A 22,428-nucleotide genomic window follows, 5' to 3' on the forward strand; every position below is an offset into this window, starting at 1 on the left:
GACCTACGGCGTCAGCGGTGCCCACGCAGGGCCTCCCCACCGGAAGCCCGCCAGCGTCCCCACTGCCTGAGGGCCCCCCAGTTACTAATGTCACCCTTCCTAAGATGAGAAGGGCCCAAAGCTCAGACACTTCCTACCACCAACGGGAGGGGACAGGTGCTTGGTGGTTGCCTAGGACCGTGGTCGGCAAACTGTGGCTCACGAGCCACATGTGGCTCTTTGGCCCCTTGAGTGTGGATCTTCCACAAAATACCATGGACTGGGCGAGTCTATGTTGAAGAACTGGCGTTAGAAGAAGTTTAAGTTTAAAAAAATGTGGCTCTCCAAAGAAATTGCAGTCGTTGTCCTGTTGATATTTGGCTCTGTGGACAATGAGTTGGCCGACCACTGGCCTAGGACATTCTCCCGGAGCTAAGAATGCCACCCCCATGCCCTTCTCTTTGGTTTGAGGGTGGGAGGTCACGGCCCATTTTACGGACAGAGACATGAGGAGGAAAGAGCCCTGTGGGTCCCGTGGTGAGTGGACGTCCAGACCCCGGGAAGAGGCTCTCGGGCCTCTGTGGCTCTGGCCTGCGGGGAGGGCACGGCCCGCTGTGGGCAGCTATGCCCAAGGCACGGGGAGCAGGGGGCCGGAGGGCCTGCCGCCTTCACTGTCTGGTCAGGCAGCCTGGGGGCTGCGGTCACTCTCTCCCTGCGGCTTCCTCACCGCCAGCGCTGCCTGTCCACACCCTCCTGGGTGCGTGGGCCAGACTCAGGTCCTCCCCGCAGGCCCCAGTGAACGGGGACCTGTGCCCACCATGAAGACGGCATAAAGCCTCTAACACAAAGTGAGAAAAGGATGCAGAGAGGGGAAGGTGTTCTTCTGAGTGACTCATGCTGTCCCTGCCTGAAAGCTGTCCCCACTGTCTCTCCCTGCCCTGTCCCCAGTGGACGTGTGGCCATCCCACCCCTGCGCTACTCTGCCCCCGTGTCCCCTGCATCTGAAGTGTGCTACTTGCAGGAGGTGCAGATGGTGAGAAGCTCATTTTAGCCTAATTCCCCCTAAAAATTAAAACTCTGGATGAAGAGTCTGATTAAAACAAGATTAAGAGGAAGATCAGAGAAAAGGGAGAGAGGAGGCAGTATGAGGGACGAGGGGTTGGGATAATGGAGAAGCCAGAGGAAAAGAAACACCAAGAACATCAACACTTCACCCGCCCCTCCCGGCCTGGGACTCCCCAGGTGCCACTGCCGCTCAGCGGGAGGCCCAGGACATGGGCAAGAGGGAGGCAAGGGCATGTGTCTCCTCTGCCTCCGACAGGACACCCAGGCAGGCAGCCAGCCTGCCTCTGCTCCCAGGTGCTGCGCTAACCTCGCCCTCTCTCCCCAGAGGTCCCCTTAGAGCTGTCCAGGCACCCAGATCCCATCCTGCCCCCAGGCCGCTGGGGCAGGTGTACAGGCTGCAGGCTGCACAGACCCAATCCTTTGGAGTCAGGGCCCAGCAGCCCTGACTCCGCCCCTCTGGGCCCAGGAGCAGAGGGATTCTGTTTTCTGTGACTAGGAGTGGAACGGGGACCTGTACTCTGACCTCTGAAGAAAGAGGTGGAAGGGGATGCCTACAACCAAATCCATCCCTTTAAACAGTCCACCACCCAGTCCCAGCCGAGTTCTAAAGCTCCCAGGGGGCGGGACATGCATCTAGACTGCAGCAGTGGGAACTGGAGTGACCAACAGCCCGTAGAATGGGGAGCTGTCACAGGAGGTGTTCCCACCCGAGGTCACTAATGGCACCGTAGCAGTTTACAACGAGGAGGAATAATACGGAGGCATCAAGCTGCCCTGGAGTCGGAGCTGACCCTTCTGCCCCCAATTTAAAAGCCACACCTGCCCCTCTTCCAGGTACAGCCTAGGGCACATTTGGGCGTCGGGAGCAGGTCTGAGATGTGTGTGGTCAGACCACCTCTGCCCCAGCGAGAAGGCCTGTGAGGCCCAGAGGCTGGCCTGCTCCCAGGCTGGGCGCTGAGTGGCCGGCGGCCACATGCCCCCACCCTCTGGCTGAGGCGAAGGAGCCTGCTCCAGGAAGCTGGTCACCACCTCACCCACAGAGGTTGTGCGAACTCAGGGGCTTTCTCCTAAAGCAGATCCTGGTTATGCCTGCATGCCCCTTTCAGAGCCATAGGAAGGCTGCATAAAAAACAAATTTTCTCACAAAAGAGTAAGCACCAAAATTACACTACTGATTAAAGGAAGCATGTTGAAATCTTTGTATCAGAAACGATATTTTGAAGAGGCAGTATGACAAAGGAAGTCCAACAAATAGAAAGTTCTATTAGAGTCAGACCCCACCATGGGCTACCAGGAAACAACCCCATGCTCGGCCTTTCTCCCGGGGACCCCTCATGTACACGGGCTCCGTAGGTTGGGAGAGAGAGCAGCTGCCCCTTTCTTGTGACTCCCAACCCTGTTACGGCGGCGAGGGTCTGGCAGACCCCTGCACACCGAGCATGTGACTGAGTGTCCCCTGCACCTGCCCCGGGCTTCGGAGCCAGGATTCCAGTGTGACACAGTGAAGATACGGGTGTGGCTGTGAGGTCGGCCTGGAAGGAGCCAGAGGGGCCGGCGGAAAGCTTGATTTGCTTGAAATTGGAGCTGACTTTCTGGACTTCACCATTCTCTCCTCTCTGAACTCCCACTGGGCCTTCTGGGTGCCTTGTTTCTTTCCTATTTTGGGGTGCTCTGTCCTTGGAGAGCTCTCACCCATCACCAGCTTGGCCCCCAGGAACCCCCGCCTCACTGCTGGCAGCCAGTGCTGAGTGGCCCCTGTGTCTGGGCTCCGGCCACCCCCGCCCACCCTGAGGTGGCCCTGAGGGGACCCGGCACTGTCACATGGACAACGTCACGTGGACACACACCTCTTCTTCTCCTCCTCTCCAGCATCCCCTCTGGAGCGGCAGCAGAAACAGGTCAACAGAGGAACATGTCAAAGTCATGCAAGATATGTGGATGGAAAAAGAGAACAAGCGGAAGAAGGAGGGTTATTACAGGCAGAAGCGGAGAAGGACAGAGAGAGGCGGCGTATTTGAGGTAAATCTGCTTCCTAGGGATTTGAGAGCTAAGCAGCAAGAAACCCCATTCACCTATGAGCATCTGAGCACTTCCTTCTGCTTCGTTCCCTGGCGAATGTAGAGTTCTCTCTAGAGTCTTCGGGAAGTGCCAGCATCCTCCCCCGACCCCAGCGTGCTCCCTATGCCTCCCCAGGAGACTCAGCCACGGCAGACTGCTGGGGCACAGGCAGGCCACCTTGCTCCCAAACAGGTTTCACCTGCAATTCCCCCAGGTGCTAGTGGGATGAAGACTCAAACGGCAGGATCTGCCCTCTCTCTAGCCAGGGACCGAGGTTAAGGGGTCTCTCTGGGGTTAGGAGGGAGGGGATTCATTTTGTTAGTGAGAGAGGTTCAGAGGTTTCCAAAGTCCCCACCAGGGAGGCCAACAAGAGCGCTGCTGCCAGTCCTGCCCAGCGCTGTGCGCAGTGGGGGGAAACCTTAGCTCACCGTGACCAGAGAGAGAACAGAGCACCAGCCCATGGCAACCTCAGCTCACTGTGACCAGAGAGAGAGCTGAGTGCCAACCCCTCACTGCCACCATGTGCCATGTGCTTGGTGAAACGGTTCACCCAAGGGGTCTTCGGGAGCGGCGAGACCAGCCCCAGGGAAGCTGGGAAGGGCTGCAAACCAGAGGAGCAAGTTGAAAGCAGCAACCGCATTTCTCCAGATGTTCAAGCCAAGTCTGGGGGTGGCGGCCAGCCCTGCACCCCAGGACCCTGCAGCAGTGGTTCATGCTCAGGATTCGGACTTCTTACAGAGAACAGGCAGTGAGCCCGAGGGGTCCTGAGGGGTCCATTGAGGGGGAGTCTGCGTTTCGTAGGAGAGTCAGGCTGAGTCATGCCAGCCCCAGGACAGGGAGAGCTCATGCAAGTCCCCCACCCACCCCTGGCGTTCTGCGTCTGGGCCTCAGGCAGCCTGCAGGCAACGGCCCGGGGCTGCAGGAGAGAGACCCGTGGACTCAGCCGTTCTTCTGCTCTCCTCTTCAGAACCAGGGGGAAAGCGCCGCCGGGTCCTCTTCCCCAGAGCGCCAGCCCACGCGTTGCTCCTACCTGGTCGTGGGGGACCGCTTTCTCCTCTCACAGTGGACAGCATCGAAAAAGGCGGCATTCCAGAACCTCAGTGTGTGCCTGTGAAACAGAGACACATGTCACTCTTCCCCAGCAGTGAGGGAGAGGCAGCTCCCGCCCATTTGAGGGGGGAGGAAGCTGTTTCCAGACACATCCGGATGATGGATAGGTCTCGGAGAGACAGGGCTGAGATGGGAAGACAACTGAGCCTTATTCCTAAATCAGGTGCCTCCCTGGGGCTCCCGGCCAAGCATCATGAGTGCCTGGGTGAAGTGCAGGCAGGAAGGAGGCAGAGCTGGGTAACCCTGGATTCCCCAGGTCAAAGCTGAAGCCACTAAGGAAAGGAGCCCTTTCCCGCTTCTCTGTCTCCCACTGAGGCTCCCAAAAGAATGCAGGGGGTTCAGAAAGATCTGCTTTTCCAGAACAGGTGCTGGTGACATAAATGGAACCTGGCAGGGACAGGCTATGTGCAGAGGGCAAACATGTTTATAGGGACACACAATAAGAAGCATTCCTCTTAAAGAAGACCAGGATCAGCCAAGCATGGATTTGGTGGGTGGGCCGAATCCAGCTGCTGCCTGTGTCAATCAATGTTTATAGGAACATAGACCCGCCTACTCACATACCCTGTTTCCCTGAAAATAAGACAGTGTCTTATATTAACTTTTTCTCCTAAAGTTGCACTAGGTCTTATTTTCAGGGGATGTCTTATCTTTCCATGCGCTAGATCTTATTTTCGGAGGATGTCTTATTTTCAGGGAAACACGGTAGTATCTAACAGCAAAGTTGAGTGGTTGCCTGCAAAGCCTAAAATATTCATCGCCTGGCCCTTCAGGGCTGGAACCCTATTGCAGGTGATGAGACAGCCTTCAAGTCAAGGCCCAGGGGCTGTGACAGGCTGGTCAGCTTCCACTTCTCCGATTCCCCTTGAAAGTGGCCAACTCAGATGGGGCCTCCCCAGGGAAGTTTCTGGACAGCTCCAGCCCTGCCCTCTGGCCAGGCCCTGGCTTTGTTGTGGCCAAGTTCTCCGACAGCTACACTGACCTCTGAGGGAGGGCATGCCTGCTACCTGGGGATCCAGGTGCTGGTGCATTGCCTGCTTTGAGTAAATAAATGTGGGGATAGAGAGGCTGCAGAGGGATTAGCAGCCCAAGTGCTCATTTCCCCTGACCACTGGCCTCTCACTTCATCCGCACCTTTATATAAAGTGGCTTTACTGGGATATAACTCACATACCATAAGTTCACTCTTTTAAGCATGCAATACGTAAGTGGTTTTGGTATATTCACAGAGTGGTGCAACCATCACCACCATCTATTTCCAAAATAGTCTCATCACCCCATACCCATCAGCAGTCGCCCCTCATTCCCTAATGCCCTCAACCCCTGGCAACCACTAATCTACTCTGTCTCCAGGGATTTGCCTGTCCTGACATCTCAGTTAAATCACACCATCTGGTCTTTCGGTCTGGCTCCTTTCACTTAGCAAAATCTGTTCCAGGGTCACCACGCTCTAGCAGGTCACTCTGTATCCATACGGCAAATGTCTGTAGGGATGGACAGCCAGATTGTTTCCACCATCAGGCTCTTAGGAAGAACGCTATTGTGAAGATAATATGCACAAGCTTTTACTTGAATACCCTTTTTCAATTCTTTTGGGTACATTTCTGGAGTGAAATTGCTGGTCATAGGTAACTATGTTTAACCTTCTGAGGAACTGCCAGACTATTTTCTAAAGTGGCTGCCCCAGGTGACAGGCTTGCCAGCAGTATATGAGGGCTCCGATTTCTCCGCATCCTCACCATCCCTGCTATTGTTCGTCTGTTTATCTGGCTATCCTGTGTGTGTGAGTGACCTTCATTTCTGGTGTGACCCAGGTGCCAGGGGGCCTTACCAGATGGGCTGCTGCTTCAAGTGCGTGTACAGGTAGATCTTCTCCCCCTTCCTCTCCTCCTCCGGGCTGCACACGGTCACTGCGGGAGGGAGAGGAAGACTGAGCATGGCTCTGGTTGCAAACCCCATGGATGCTGCTGAGGCCACGGATGCTCCCCAGCGGCCACGGGCATGCACACTTCTGCACAGTTGAAACTGCACGACAGCGTTGCCACTGCTTGTGGGCAGTAATGAGGCTCCTCACACCTGGCAATGACCCTTTCCGAGGGCGGGATCCCCGGAAGGCTCCTGCACCCCCAGTGATATTGTCCCTGAACATCTGGAATAAGGAGCTTAGTTTCCGCTTCCTCTCCCTAAAGGACTGGCTCTCCTACGGAAATTGAGCAAGAAGACAGACGGGAGCTGAGAGGGACTGGAGAGTCACCTACGGCAGCGCCTTGTGCTGCAGGAGCAGTGCAGCCCAGGACAGTTAGGCGCCTGCCTGTTGGTGCTGCCAGTTAAAGGGGGGCTGGTGGGAGAATCCCGCAGGGCCTGGGTTATGGGACCGGGTAGCTGGGTGGCACTCACCAGTCTTCTGCGGCTTGTCCTTGGGCTTGCTCTCTTCCTCCCTGGGGGAGAGGGACCATGGCAGTGACAACATGACCCCCACACTCTCTCAAAGAAACCGCTTTACACTGCTGAAACGGGACTTAGTCTCACAACCAGTGTGTACATTTCATGTGGTTTTCTCTAAAGCAAATTTTGATGAAACCAATGCTACATTGGTCAATTGCCAGTCTTTATTTTAATTTAGGCTTCTTTGTGCCATTTTCTCTGCATTCAAAACTCTGCCATTTCCCTCCCGCCAATTGACAATGTCCAAGTGCTCCTCATCCATCCAGAAAGCACAGACCCACAGGGGCCTCCCTGTATGTCGACGAGCAGAACCCATTTGGAAACCCTAGAGAACTGCGGGGACTGGGAGGCAAGCCGGGCAGGCAGCTGCGCTTATCGAGCCGCTCCCGGGCCCCTAAGAGGGTCAGGGGTGAACAGCCTGTCATTAGCAGGCCAGCACCTCCTCTCACCTCGAACTCAGTCACCTCAGCTGTTGGTCACGCCTGAGCGCTGCCCCTCCCCAGTGAGACAGAAGCTCCGCAGGCGACACTTACTCGTTTTTCCTGACCAGCGGCCCCAGCCCGCCGAAGAAGCCCTTGACGTTCTCCGTCTTGGCCGTGTTCTTCAGCAGCCGCTCGGCGATGTCCTTCTTCTCCGCTAACCAGCTGTTGGCGGACTTCAGGTAGGAGTCGATGCTCCCTACAGGCTTCTCCTTGGATTCTGAGGGAAGCAGGTGTGGTTTGCCTGGAGGCAGAGGAGGAAGAAAGTGGGAATAAGAACCGCACTGCGCAGCAGCAGCAACAAAGGGCGGAAGAGACGCCTGGCAGCTTGCACTCTGCACGAAGGCACCCTGACCCGGAGCTGCTCTGATGTGGTGAGTAGGCCTCCTTCCACATGGCCGGACACGGACACGGCAGCGAGAAGACACAGCTGAGAGGTGCCCCAGGGAAGACGTGAGCCTGGCACCTTCTGTCTGGGGCATCACTAAGCACGGACTGCACAAGAAGTCAGCCAGGTGCCACAGGGGCCAGAGGAGCAACAGGCAAGGATCCAGCCCCAAAGCAGCACGCAGCCCAGAAAGGAGGTGAGCAATGCACACAGTGAGAGGCAGGGAAGGCAATGGCAGAGGCCAAGGCGGGGAGGGCGAGAGAGGAAGGGTATTTCCTTGTGGTGGGAGGAGGCGTGCAGGTTCCAGACAGGCGGATGGCACCTGCATGGGGCCTCAAACAGGAGGGTGCTGGGTGAGGGAGATAGCCAGAGGAGGGTGTCCTGGGAGGAGGAGTGTGAGTGGAGGCAACACAAGGAATGTCCCTTTCTAAGGGCAGTGTATGGACCTTCAGGCCAAGACCCCGCTGCAGGCCAAGGCAACCCTTACAGGCCAACCTGCCCCCTACAAGCCAAGGTGCCCCCTATAGGCCAAGTCACCCCCTTATAGACCAAGAAACCCCCCAGGCAAGATGCCCCCTTCAGGTCAAAAGTGATCCCTTCAGGCTCAGATGCCCCTATAGGCCAAGGCATCCTCTACAGGTCAAAGGGCCTCTACAGGTACTGAGTATCTCCTCATTTCAGCTGCTCTGTGCACAGATCTGACTCAGATAAGTAGCATCTAGCTGTTCTAGAAGAAGGAGCCACAGGTTGGATGACAGGTTCCCATCTGACCCAATGGCAGCTAATGAGTGGCCCAGCACCAAGAACCTGCCCAGTGGTGGCCTGGACAAGCGCAAGCAGACAGACCAGCTGCTGCCAACAGAACTGAGGGGCACAGAGAGGACGGCTGTTGGAATGAGGAGAGGACAAAGTCAAATTTTGAGGACAGGAATACACACAAGATCAACCCTTGGTCACGCAGAAAGGGTGGAAAGGCAGGCAGCGCTTAGCATTGCCCTGACCCACCTCCAGTCCCCATGCAGGCTAGCAACGTCTCCTTCCATGGCCCGAATGAGACTGTTATAGCAGCTTAAGACGGGGAGCCCTCCAGCTCCGCATACCAGAAAGCCCCACTGGGATGAGCCAGGAGTGAGATCTCAGCATGAAGAACAGCCTGCACTCTGCATGAAGGCACCCTGACCCATGCCTGGGAGTGTTTCCCAGCCCAGAATCCAGACTGCTTCTCTCATCTTCCCGCAACAGCCAAGCCTAAAGCTGACGTCTTTACATCCAGCAGTGCCTGCGCCATCATGAAACGCCCGCTGGAAGTGTTTCCTCACTTCCCAGCAGCTGGAGGTTGGCCCACTAGGTAGACCATGTCTCCTCCTGCTCAGGAATCTCACTCCTCGCTCATTCCCTCCCTGGCATCAGCCTTCACTGTCTTCTGGAAGCCTCACAGCTTTGTCTTTGGTCAGGAAGAAATCCTCTCTTGATGCCAGGTTAGAAGTTGACAAGTCCTGAGTTCCCAAGTTTGCCCTCCACGTGAGCCAGGTCCATGTCTTACCGATGTGGTAGTAAGTGAAGCACATGGTCATGAGGTTCTTGGCAGGCCCGAAGTCATCCATCTGATGACATCTGAAATGGGAAGCAAGGTTGACTGGCTAAATAATCACCCCATCTGATTTTCTTTCTACCTGATCTTTTTATTCCAAGTTCATGAAAAAAGACCAAAATCCTTTACAAAGATGCCCAAATTAATACCTCACTTCCCAGATGCTACTTAGAGAGACAACGAAAATAATGGCCATTGGTCCAGTTATGTGAGTTACGTGAATTAGATATTTTTTAATATTCACATGAGAAGTGAGGATATTTTTTCCATTGATTTTTAGAGAGAGTGGAAGAAAGGAGAGAGGTAGGAGAAAAAGAGAGAGAGACATCAATATGACAGAGACACATTGATTGGTTGCCTCCCACATGCACCCTAAGCAGAGCTGGGATTGGACCTGCAAGCCAGGTATGTGCTCTTGACTAGGAATCAAACCTGAGACCCTCCAGTGTGCAGGCCGACGTTCTAACCACTGAACCACATCAGCCAGAGCTAGTTTAATTTTTAAACTTGAACAAACAACAATTGAAGAAAAAGTCAATAGAAATGATCTAGACAGTGGGTTTGGGTCATTTTTGTTGCTATTTTAATATAAAAATAATTTAATAAATTTAAAGAACTAAACTACTAATAAAGCCATATAGACTAAATAAAAGTAAAAGCTCAAGATGCTAATAAACTAAAATTATAAAACTCATATTTCAAAAAATTAAACATTTCAAAATATTATGAAGTTTTGTTTTGCTTGCAATCCTATAACAATATATTATATGCTCACAAAGTAATGGGAAGATTGTGTGTTAGCAGGGTTGAAACTTGAATTTAATGTTCCCCCTCAATTTTATTTAAGGAAAAATGCAAAGAAAAATTGAGAAGTAGATAAGTATGTTACTGTGTGGGACAGGCCCAATCTACACAAACTATGGGTTCATGAAAACTTCTGTAGATGCAAATGTCTGGAAGCTGAAGAATCTTGTATCTAAGAACATGGTGCACACAAGACAACATGAGCTCTCAGCTGAAGCGGGGCACACCCAGTTTCTCCTCCCCCCTCCCCCCGGGACTATCTCCTGAACTTGGGATGTTCTGGAGATGCACAGGAGACACAGATCCTCGGCTCTTTTGCTCATTTTCCTCCAATACATGCCCCACGTTCTGAGGAGACACGGGGGATGGGGGGAAGTTAATATTGAAGAGAAGAGCTACGTTTCTGTTGTGAGAAGGAAGGGAAGGACAAAACAGACATGGTGACACAGGGAGGCGGCCATGGTAGAAGCCATGGGACCAGGAGCTGCTTTGAGGCCACAATGAGGTGACGGGGGAAGGATACTAAGTGATTGTCAGACCAGCCTCTTCCTTTCCCATCCACAATCCATGCTGTCTACCTGGATCACTGAAGCCACTGCTCGGCTTCCTCCAGGCCTAAATGTGTCCCTTAGATTCATAATTTGGAGGACACGTCACCCACTCTGATACAAGTCCATGGCGTCTGAAGCAGGCCTGGCAGTCCTAGAGCCGTGGGACCCAGGAGGAGAGCCTGAGTCCAGGGGCTGCCTCTCACAGCTGCACAGAGGCAGAGGGACCCTTTCCACCCCCACACACATACTGTCTACCAACGCCTTTGTGAGAAAAGGCCCAGCAGTGCCAAATGCCTACTCAGAGCAGGCTGTGTCACCCAGTAGTATCATTAAGTGGGCGGTTACCTAGCTTGAAGTACTTCACAACAGGAAATCAAGAAAATTTCAGATCTCTGCTGGAGGAGGGTGAGGTCAGCTGTGTGTCATCACAGCCTGCCCTGGGACCCGCGTGAGGGATTTACTCACACCCAGCTGCACCCTCCAATCTCCACTGCCGGTAAGGCTTCTCACTAACCCCCTCCCACAGCTGCTGGTCACGACTTCTCCTTTTAGCTGATGCTGGGTGCATCACAGCAGCTGCGAGCTGATGACTCGGCGGCTCTTACTCACAACCGGGTTATCATCGGGAAGAGAGGAAGAGAAGACAAGCTCCTTAGGACAAAGGCTTTGGGCAACAGCATTACTTACTCGAACAGGACCACGGCAAATGACTGCACGAGGCGGTAGAAGGTTGGCTCTGAGACACACTTGGAATTGCAGCGCTGTCGGGGAAGAGGGCAGACACGTCATCGGGCAGCGGGTGGCAGAGGCACAGAGCAGCTCAGAGGGGCTGTGGGCTTACCACGCTGAGCATCTCTTACGGCAGCGGGGTGAGAGCCCAGGACCATGCAGCCTCCCCTGCTCTGAGAAGCCAGGACCCCGGCAGGGGCTGGCACCCAGCACAGGACGCAGCTCTTCGGAGCACAGGCAGATGTTTCACTGCATCTCCCAGGAACTTCACCCCTCACCCTCACACAAAAGTATGGAGGGGCAAAACCCCAAATGACAACATTGGCTATTTCTGGATTGTAGGTTTATTAGTAGTTTTTCTATTTGTACTTACTTGCACTTCTCTAATTTCTCGTTGAAGAATAAATTATTTGGCAGAAAAATACTTTAAAAACTAAGAACTTAGCCGAAACTGGATAGAGCGTCAGCCTGCGGACTGTAAGGTCCCAGTCAAGGGCATATACCTTGGTTGCGGGCACATCCCCAGTAGGAGGTGTGCAGGAGGCAGCTGATTGATGTTTCTCTCTCATCGATGTTTCTAACTCTCTATCCCTCTCTCTTCCTCTCTGTAAAAAAATCAATAAAATGTATTTTTTAAAAATAAGAACTTAAGCCATTTTATAGAAGGGGGGAAAAAGGAATCCACTGGATATTTACAAAATTTAATTCTTTTCTGAACTTACAGGTGTCATTGTCCTGAATATATCTTCAGAAAAAACGAATATTGTAGGCTATTTAATATTATAAAAAGATGCATGGGCATAACCCACATGCTTGCCTTGAAAAGATGAACTTTCTTGGACTCTCATGTGGTGGGCAGGCCAGTTTCCCACTCATTCCCTCCCAACTGGGCATCCAAATGAGCTACATGCCACTTCCCACTATCCTAAATAGGCCTTTCAGAACATCTTGAGATAAGTGTTACTTTTTTTTCTGTTGGGTCATTTCCCTCGACTCCTTTCTCCTGAGTGAGGAGTTAAAAAGAAAGAGGATGCTACATATCACCAGCCCCCTCCCCATCACCGCCCACCTCTCCCACCATGCCTGCTCTTACCTGGGCGCTCACGTATCGAGCAAACCACTCCCGGCCTTTTCCACTTTCACTGCTGCAGTACTCCCCAAACTTGGCTTTCTCCTCCTGGTCCAAGTCCTCCCTGAAAAAAAGAGCAGAGGGAAAAACCTTTCAATCCCCTGGGACAAAAAAGGTTACCGTAGGGGAAAAGGAAAAAGAGGAACACCAGCTGAGTACAGCTGCCTGAACTCTGTCAGCTCATCTTCACCCTCTGGGCAACCCTCTCAAGGAAATGGTGTCATTTTTATTTCAAAGGTGAGCAGACTATGCATGGGAGAGGGGAGGCAATCGGGGATATATGGACACTTATGTAATACCTTAATCAATAAAAAAGAAAATTGAGCAGACTGGCTTGGGGGACCAGGCACAGCTGGGGGCGCGAACAGGGACTTCATCAGACTTCCTGGCTCCCCATGCTCCTTCTCCCTGGTCCTCCTGCCTCCAGTTTGGTGGTCCAAGAATGATGTTGACCTCCTCTGAGGGCTCCTTCTCTAGTCCACCAACCTCCAGTGCTGAAGCCAGCATGGACCCACCCACTGAATTCAAGGATGCCTCAGCCTCAAAAAGACAAGCATCTGATGCCCCTCCCACCAATCAGAAGGCGGGTGTGGTTGCCAAGCCTCTAAGCTTCTGAAAAGCTAGTCTGCTCACTTCTATCCACTCTGTGTGAGGGATGGAGACTGGGGGACTACAGTGGGTCACCATTCACCATCTCCAGAGTGGACAAAGTGCTCACTAATCTCAAATCACTTCTGATCAGTCTTCATGGGGATGAATACTCCGCCCAAAATTCAATGACTGCAAAAATGAAGTAGGGGCCGAAGACCAATTGGCTTATCCAATACTAAATTTATTTAAGGTTATGTAGAAAACATCTTGGTCTCATTTATCCCCAAACACCAGATGAAATACGAAAATTTGCCAGCCATTTGCAGCGATTTCTGGAATGCTCTTGAAAATGCATCCGATCCAGCTGTCCATGTTCCATGATGCTGACAGGCTGTCACAAACACAGACCAGCCTTCCTGGCAAACTGACAAGCTTTGAGCTTTCTCCCCTGTTCGTTAACTGGGTGTGCTCAGAGAAAGCTGACTAATGCCAGTCAGTGTTAGTCAAACAAAATAAACAGAAACCCGAATCTACTGCTCTCCCAGAATGCATTTAAAATCAAACATACATGATTTTTAAATAGTCAAATAGATGGATTAGCATTTGAAATTTTCTCTTTTTTAACTGCATAGGAAACTGAGGCACAGCTGAGTTTGCCTCCAGCAATGCCAGTTTATAAACAAGGGACCTAAATCATGATAGAAAAGAATGTATCCTTTGCCAAGTGTCAGCAAGTAGACACCCTTACTGCTTTAACGAAATTGGAAAACTTCCCTTTCTCTCAGAGTTCCTCAGATGCTTTGGGTCCACAAAAGATAGTTTGGGCCCAGCCAGCATGGCTCAAATTGAGCATTAACCTATGACCCAGGAGGTCATGGTTTGATTCCCAGTCAGGGCACATGACCGGGTTGTGTGCAGGAGGGTGCAGGTGGCAGCTGATCAATGATTCTCCCTCATTATTGATGTTTTTCTATCTCTCTCTCCCTCTACCTTCCTCTCTGAAATCAATAAAAATATATTATACTAGAGGGCTGGTGCACAAAATTCTTGCACTCAGGGGGGTCCCTCAGCTGGGCCTGCACCCTCTCGCAGTCTGGGAGCCCTCGGGGGATATCCAACTGATGGCTTAGGCCCGCTCCCACCACTGCTGCTGGGCTGGCCAGCCATGAGCCTGGCTTCTGGCTGAGTGGTGCTCCCCCTGTGGGAGCACACTGACCACCAGAGAGCAGCTCATGCCTCTTGGTAGTCAGTGCATGGCATAGAGACCAGTTATTCTGCCATTGGGTTGATTTGCATATTAGCCTTTTATTATATAAGATATATATATATGTGTGTGTGTGTGTGTGTGTGTGTGTGTGTGTGTGTGTATATATATATATATATATATATATATATATATATATATAGACAGTCTGAGTAGCAAGACTTTCAGCCTTGAACATGCTGCTGTGAATGATGCAAGATCTCCAGTCAAAACCTGCCACCCCTGAATTTGGGTTTGTTTGCCTCCCCTGACCCTTGGTTGAGACAGTAATTGCATGAGGCAAGAGAGCTAGAACCTATCCACAGACTCCCTGCTTCTCCTGTATTCTAACTCTCACCCCCACTTCCTGTTGCTCCCAATGCCAAACTCCTTACCCAATCCTTCAAGAACCGTGAAAGGAAGGACAGGAAGAGGTGCGAGGAGAAGTTCCCACCCTAGCAGCTGCTTACGGCTCATCACAAAGAGCATGACTCTGATACCTTCTTTTCTTATATTGCCCCTAAATTTAATGCCAGCTAATAATTGCAGCCCCCTAGCCAAGCATGAATCTGGCATGAAAGTGCGCAGATACTGGGAAAGCAAAACTAGTGTCCTTGGATTCAGCAATGGTGAGGTAAGGGTGTCGGTGGAGTGGTCAAGACAGTGGTGGGGTCAAACAAAGGGTGAAAAGTCCCCACCTGGTTCTATCTGCAGCCGAGGTGGGTTGTGAACTACAGAGGCGGCCCATCACTGGCAGGTGAGTGGCTGGGAGCCCTGGCCCAGGTGATGCTCTGCTCAGGGACAGAGCCCACAGCGAAGAGGCCCCGGAGACTTACCCTCCGGAGAAGATCTTCTCCACGTAGCTGCGCATGAACTCCCTGAGCTCCAGGGCCTCCTCGTCCTTGGCCGACTCCGTGCTCTGGTTGGAAGAGAAGGACTCGTTGGAGGAGGAGCGGCGGTACTGGTCCCAGGATGGGTGAGAGGGCGACTCGCCCATGTCGTTCTCGCTGTCTGCTGACTCCGTGGTCTCACTGTCTGACCCGCCATCACCCTGGGAGCTGTCCCCATCCTGCAGCTTTGCTGGCCGTGCCTCCATGGGTGAGGAGGCAGATGGCTCCGTCTCGAAGTCAATCAGCGAGCCCACGGGGACCTCTGGGGCCTCCATGGCTCGGTGGGCTGCCTAGGAGGATGCCAGCTGGGTAGGTCGGAGGACTGGATTTCCAGGAGTGTCACTGGGAGCTGGAGACTCCGAGGGAGCCTGCCAAACACATGTGAGTTGCTTGGTAACTTCTGGCCGCCAGGAATGAGTCCTCTTGGGGCAGCTGACGTAGCCCTAAGGCATCTAGGATGGAAGCACACACACATGATCAGCAGGAGGGCAGCTCCTTGTGTAAGGGAAATTCAGCACTGAGAATCCACACTTAAATGATTGAACTAGGTTACCAAATTCCCTGTAAAGAGAAGAGGCCCCAAAATTCCGGAATTTGGGACCTCTCTATACTCCCGTCATTCTCCTCTCATCTGCTTCACTGTTAAATACCTGGTGTGTACACAGCAGGCACTCAGTAAGTATTTGTTGAATAGGTGAGCACATAAATACCAACAATCAGGATTTCTCCAAATAGACTTCAAGAGGGCTGCGTGTGCCGGCCCTCTCTCCACTCCAGACTGCCAGACTGAGGCCAACAGATAAAGTCTGACCCAGACTAGACACCTGCTGCCCACTGTCACTGGGATCAATAGCTGTGGGAGGTGGGTGTTGTCAGGAGTCTCAGGAAAAGAGGCTTCTGCTACATATCCCTTCTCATCATCCCACTCAAACCCTCCAAAAATTTCTTTTTTTTTTCTTCTTTTTCATTGATTTCAGAGAGGAAGAAAGAGGGAGAGAGAGATAGAAACACCAATGATGAGAAAGAATCTTTGATTGGCTGCCTCCTGCACGCCCCACACTGGGAATTGAGCAGGCAATGCAAGCATGTGCCCTGACTGAAAATCCAGCTGTTACCTCCCAGTTCATAGGTTGCTGCTCAACTACTGAGCCATGCTGGCCGTGCCCCTTTGACAATTTCTAGCATCACTGGCCATCTGGACCCAACCTCTCCTTTCCCCCTTCTCCCTGCACTACAGCCACCGAGGACAAGGACATTTGCCTTCTGGTATCTGTCCTATTACTCTTCTTTCTTTTCTATCTTCCTGCCTCTCCACCCAGAATTCTATCCATCCCTGGAGGCTTGGCTTAGCTCAGCTCTTCTGAGAAGCTTCCCTATTTAACCCTGTTGAGCCCTGGCATTTTACTTATACTCATTTATAATTCTGATTGTTTGGCAGGTAGATATTAGTCTTTTTGTTTATCCCACCAAAGTATAACCCCAGGAGGGTGGAGCAGCCTTAGCCACCTCTGTAGCAACCTGAGTACCCAGCATAGTCTTGACTAAATAAGTGCTCGTTTACGTTTGCTGATGATGAAACAACCTGACCATAGGCATGCTCTAAGGATCCAGAGAACTGGCGACACAGGCTATGTAGTAGCAGAGCTGGGGACAGAATCTCTGCTTGTAAACCAGTCTGGGAGTCCTGACAGTTCTGGGGCCCTCCCTTCCAGTGTCTAAGCGGGAAGAAGTCCTCTGGTTGCCAAAGCCCCCCCAGGCACGAGCACATCCCAAGCCAGGGCCACATCCCTCTCCTCCCTTTTTACCGACCCCAATGTCTGGGACAACACGTGGGAGACAGAGGCTACTGATTTTGATGAAGTAATGCATCTTCTGAGGGTAACAAAACTGCATTTACTGCCTGCTAAGAGCTTATCGATTATGGGTTTCTCCAAATTCTCCTGCCTTGGATATTTTTAAATGCCCTTAGTCAGAAAGATGGAATGGCTGGCTCCTTGTCATCGGAATGGCAACAGCACGCCCTCAGTAGAGTCCTATAAAGCTTGCCTTGGTCCAAAAAAGAGACCCATAAACCTCAGTGCAAAAGAGCTTTTTGGGTGAGAAGAGCAACAGGGACTCTTAGGAGCTCAGATCAGAAGGCTGGCGATTTGGACAGCCTGGGCTCCCCTCTCCCCAGCCTGAGCCGTGGCCCCTGCTCTCTGGGCTGGGTCTCCCCATCTGAGACATGGAGGCCAGGTTAGGTCTCTAAGGTCCTGCTGGCAGGCATGTTCTCAGTATCTCTGCACAACAGAGAGTCACACCTATAACACACCTACTATTAAAATGGAAAATCACACACTAGAAAAATGTTTGCAGTAACTATGATAGGAAAACTGAGTCAATCAATTAATATTATAAATTAACTCAACCCCGCTTAAAAAAATCTATATTCTGATAGATACTAAAAAACCTATATTCCAACAGATATGCAAACTACTCAAATAGGTAAGGCACACAGAAGGAATCACCATTATTAAATGCTTAGACAATTCTTCAACACTCATTAAAACAAGTAGGTACCATCTGATATTATAAAATTAGCAAAAATTTAAAATTTATAATCTAAATGCTGATGAGATTACGATAAAACTAAATTTTCTTAACAACCCTGGTAATAGGGATAAACACTTTAAAAGTAAATTTCTATACTGTATTTTCCGGCATATAAGACGACCCCCTAATTTTACAGTTAAAACATAGGTTTGGGCCTATATTCGCTGTATAAGACTACCCCCCACTTCCGAGGCAACACCAGTTTTTTTTTAATAGACCACCTCTCTGAATCTGGCCAATCTGAGCAGGCTTTTTACTAGAACACAGTGTAGCTTCGGGTACAGAGCATGTACACTGTGTTCTAGTAAAAAGCCTGCTCAGATTGGCCAGAGTCACTTTAAAGTTAAGTAAACAAAATATTTTATGGTCAACAAATAAATATTTTATGGACAACAAATAATCCTACTGCATGCCACCCTCTGTTCCAGATTCTGAGAATCCTGAGTGAGAGAATTTTAATTTTACTGTAATTACAATTAGGTATACATATGGAAAAGACTGGAAAATACAAAAGTGTATTATAGGGCTGGCACAGAGGTAATTTCCCCTTTTTGTTTTGTTCTTTACCACAACAATGCAGTATGCAATCAATAAAAATCCACAGGGAAAAGGAAACAAAGAATCTCGAAACATTTCAAGCGGTCAGAAGGGCTGTGGCTATGTACCAAAGCAGAACCCCCACTGCACAGGAGGTTCAAGGTCAGACCCAATTATCATGGTTATTTCTGGTCCAGCCTGAGGCTCGTGAGAAGCTCTTCTAGCGCAGTCTCAGCTCGAAAATCCTGGGAATGAGTGAGTCACCCTTTCTTTCCCAGGAGCCTCCTCTGTGGGCTCAGGAATGAGGGGACGAAGTGAGATGGAGAGGCCCCAAATGAGGGCCCAGGCCTGAGCTCCAGGCAGACCCTGGGCTTCAGCACTCGGGCCCCAGGGGCCTGTGCACTGTCATCTCATGTGGCAGCCCCGGGCCCCTCAGCCCAGGTTGCATTTCTCTCTGGAGAGAAGGCCAGGATGCCAAGAGCATTCACAGAACTAAGGGCAGGCTGAGGGTGGTTGGTGCTAAGGCCTTGAAGTCACCCCACCCTTTTCCTCCAGGAAAAACATGTAATTCCGGGCCTCTGTGCAGGACACGGTGACGGGCACTCTGAGTACACCAGGATCCTACACCTCAAGGTTACAGAGCTTGGGCCAGCCAGAGAACACAGGGGAAGTGAGCGCAGTGGGAACGGACCTCACTGTCCTGCTCAGACCTAGCCAGGTGCTACCATGCAGGATCTCGGACCCAGTGGTATCTGATCCAAAGAGCTTACCAAACAATGTTGAAATCGACTATGTGAAATCTCCCAATTCTGCAATCTTGGCAAGTCATTTAAATTTACTTCAAAACACGTCGTTGGCCAAAGAAAACACATCTGGGATCAAGCCCCAGCCCATTTGCTTTGTTTTACACACACGGAGACTCTTAGACCCATAGTAGATCCAGCCTCTGACTCTCTAGGTTTTAAATTGTGGCGGAGCCTCTGCAGGTCCAACGTGTGGATATTAAAAATACTTCTCTACAGGCTGGAAGCAGGACAAACCTCCCCACAATTGCACTTTTACAACTGATTTCCTAAACCTTATGGCAGAGACTTATGGCAGACTCTCCGCCAACCAAATTAGGCTAAAATTCCAAGTCAACCTATAACTTCCAATGGCTTTAACCATCTATTCAGACAGCAAATATTTATTAGGCAGCTGTAGGCATCAAGTACTGTGCAAGGAGCTGGGATACAGCTATGAACAAGGCCATATAGAGTGTGTGTGTGTGTGTGTGTGTGTGTGTGTGTGTGTGTAAGGCCGGGGGAGGGTAAGAGACAGTTAATAAAAACCCAGATATAGTTTCCAGGTGATGATGTCCCTGAGAGTGCTGAGAAGTGGAGCTTCTTTGGACTGAGGGTCAGAGAGGCTCATATTTAAGCTAAGACAGAAGATCGTCTGGGAAGACTTGAGGGTCTGCTGAGCAGAGAAGAAGTCTGGGCAGAGGGAACAGCCCTAAGTAGTGATGGCCACCTCCTCCGCCCAGCCTTTTCCCGCCACAGGGGGCCTGGCTGCAGAAGGAACTCGGAAGGAGATTGCCTTCTTGCGGCTGCTCAGCCACATCCCCGAGGGGCTTTGCTCAAATCTGATTTCCCCAACACCCCAGCAACCAGAGGCAGGACTTCCCCAGAAACTTGGCCTTGAGCAATCAGATGAGGTTCCCTGGGGGACAATCCAGAACTTTCTGTAACTGCTCCTTGCCATTAACATCAGGCAGCTCCCTCTTTTTACTGTCCCCAAGAACCACTTGGCACGCTGCTTTTCCCACAAAAGGATTGAAATACCTCATTGGACCAACATATATAACACATGGGCTCATGTTCATATCTACCAAGTTTGTCTCCCATTTTACAACATCAGTAAATCAAGGCTTGAGAGGTAAAGGAGGGGGGCCCACCACACCCAACTGGGAAGTGACAGGGCACAGAATCTAAGCACAGATCACCTGCAAAGACCAGCATGCTGTCCTTGCAGCCACCTCCCTGGTGCTCCCCCGAGGACACATGTCTAGCAGTGGAGCTGCTAAGTCAGAGGTTTACACACTATGAAGGCCATGATGGTTTTGCCAAACTACCTTCTCCAAAGTCTGCACTGTGGTGAGATATACTTGGTGGGTTTTACATTTGCATCTTCCTCTCAACCATAAGCCCAGAACAAACGCCGTACCCTGAATTCAGAACTCGGATCTGCACCAAGAAGGCAGGTACACTGTGCAGACAAAGGAACTGGGACCGTGAGGCCAGTGTCTTTGGGGAACCAGGACAACCCCTCACCCCCAGCTTTTGACTAAGGCGTCTGGTTTCATCACTTCACCTGATGACTGACCCACATAGAGAAAAACCAACCTCTTCTTCCTCAAGTGTCAGTCCACCAGTCAGACTGGAAAAACCATTTAAATCTGCATTGGTTTCCTATTTTTGAAAATGTACACTTGAATTTCTGTTTGACCTAATCATTTGGAAGGTCATAGAAGTCAGCATGTAGGGGCCATGGGGGTAAGCTGAACAAGATTCCGTGACAATGCGAGAGAGCTGAAGAAATAAATCAAGGTTGATACTATCAGAGCAGTTGATACTCCCATGGCGCAAACAGGTAAACATGGTTGATTCTGGACCACTCCATCAAGCTGCTAGGGTAGTGCTGCGTTTTTACTCCCACTTTAGAGATAAGAAGTCTGAGTCTGGAGAGAGGTATGGTCACCTATAAGTGGATGGAGAGCAGCACTGCCTACTGGTCAAGACTAGAGGTCAAAGGTCCCTTGCAGACACTGCCTGAACTTCTGCTATATTTTGGCCTCTCTTCAACCACAACTTGAATGTCATCTGCTGGGGCCTCCTGTAAAGCAGTGAGCTAACCACCCCATAGAAAACCTGTCTTGCTTTGCCTACGTGTGGTGGGGGGCCAGCGAACGTTATGAAGAGCTGCACACCCCTGCCCAATGTTGGTTACTAGACTAAAAAACCCTCTATCCTGAGACCCCAGATCATAAGACTGCAGCCCCACCTGCACCCATGCCAACGCTTTGAACAGAGAGAAAGTGAGGATCTTAGGTGGGAAGCAGAGTATTAATAACTCTCTCTCCACAGTCACCAGACTGGGACTTAACCCTTGAAGGACCATTCACTCCATCGATGTGGGCATCCTACTTCATTGGGGCAGCCTTCTTTGACTAATGCAGCCACCACTCAATTGAATGTCCTCTGTGGGTTTCAGGAAACATGCCCAAAGAATCCCAGAAAAGTAAGTCTGTTCTTCCTCTGTGGTCATGATCACAAGGTGTTCAGAAGAGTCTGTCTCTGCATAATCTGTGATGGAAGAGAAGGGCCAGTGTGGCTGGCTAAGGAGGCTGATGAGCCCAATCTCACTGAGCATGGGGCCGGGGCTTGGCCAGGAGCAGCCTTGGGTCTGATGGCATCTTCTTAGCTGGGTGTCTTAGCTTTATGCTGCCCAGGACTAGAGGAGACAGCATGGCCCTCGGGAACACCCAGTGCTCACCACAGGAGGCCCAGCCCAAGGAGCTGAGTGGGGAGGCAGTTGTCATTCTCAAGCTTAGTCAGACACCCAGACACCTGAGCCAGTCACAGAGGTGTTATTACCATGAGGAAAACATGGTAATAACTTGACACTTGCTGGATACAAATCAAAGCACCAAATCAAGCAATTTCACTTAAAAAATATATTTTATTGATTTTTTTTACAGAGAGGAAGGGAGAGAGATAGAGAGCTAGAAACGTCGATGAGAGAGAAACATCGACCAGCTGCCTCTGGCACACCCCCTACCAGGGATCTGCCCGAAACCATTGTACATGCCCTTGACCGGAATCGAACCTGGGACCTTTCAGTCCACAGACCGACGCTCTACCGCTGAGCCAAACTGGTTTGGTGAGCAATTTCACTTTAGATCACCTTACATCCCTTTAAATGGTACCTTGCTTCTGTGAAGCTGGATTTTCAGCAGTTTCCCATGATAAAGAGCAAGTGTGATTCCCAAATCAATGTGGGGCAGGGAAGGAGATTGGCCATGTCCAATCTGATTCCAAGGATTAGAAGTTGGAATGTCCCATTAGTAATTATGGCATAAAAGAATGAAACAGAAAGACTTTTTAAATGGTGTGGTGGAAAAAAAATAAATAATAAAAAATAAAATAAAAAATAAATGGTGTGGTGGGCTGAATAGTGGCCCTACAAAAGGACTTGGGAGATAGGAT

The 22,428-nt window shown here is 50.9% G+C and overlaps 1 protein-coding gene across 2 annotated transcripts in view; it reads right to left on the reverse strand.

The window, feature by feature from the left end:
* KIAA0513 (KIAA0513 ortholog) overlaps window positions 1-22,428 on the reverse strand; it is a 52,966-nt gene that overhangs the window by 6,975 nt on the left and 23,563 nt on the right. The window contains exons 2-10 of one of the 2 annotated variants that reach the window (XM_036440565.2): window positions 14,999-15,504; window positions 12,293-12,392; window positions 11,158-11,231; window positions 9,068-9,138; window positions 7,191-7,380; window positions 6,610-6,650; window positions 6,044-6,122; window positions 4,133-4,210; window positions 2,892-2,921 (exon numbers count right to left, since the gene is read on the reverse strand). In XM_036440565.2, the coding sequence (XP_036296458.1) occupies window positions 2,892-2,921; window positions 4,133-4,210; window positions 6,044-6,122; window positions 6,610-6,650; window positions 7,191-7,380; window positions 9,068-9,138; window positions 11,158-11,231; window positions 12,293-12,392; window positions 14,999-15,327 (992 nt within the window). In that variant the 5' untranslated portion in view covers window positions 15,328-15,504. The remainder of the gene's footprint in view (window positions 1-2,891; window positions 2,922-4,132; window positions 4,211-6,043; window positions 6,123-6,609; window positions 6,651-7,190; window positions 7,381-9,067; window positions 9,139-11,157; window positions 11,232-12,292; window positions 12,393-14,998; window positions 15,505-22,428) is intronic. The other variant, XM_036440566.2, reaches the window with a different exon arrangement.

Source organism: Pipistrellus kuhlii, unplaced genomic scaffold, assembly GCF_014108245.1.
Source record: "Pipistrellus kuhlii isolate mPipKuh1 unplaced genomic scaffold, mPipKuh1.p scaffold_m20_p_17, whole genome shotgun sequence".
Classification (NCBI taxonomy): domain Eukaryota; kingdom Metazoa; phylum Chordata; class Mammalia; order Chiroptera; family Vespertilionidae; genus Pipistrellus; species Pipistrellus kuhlii.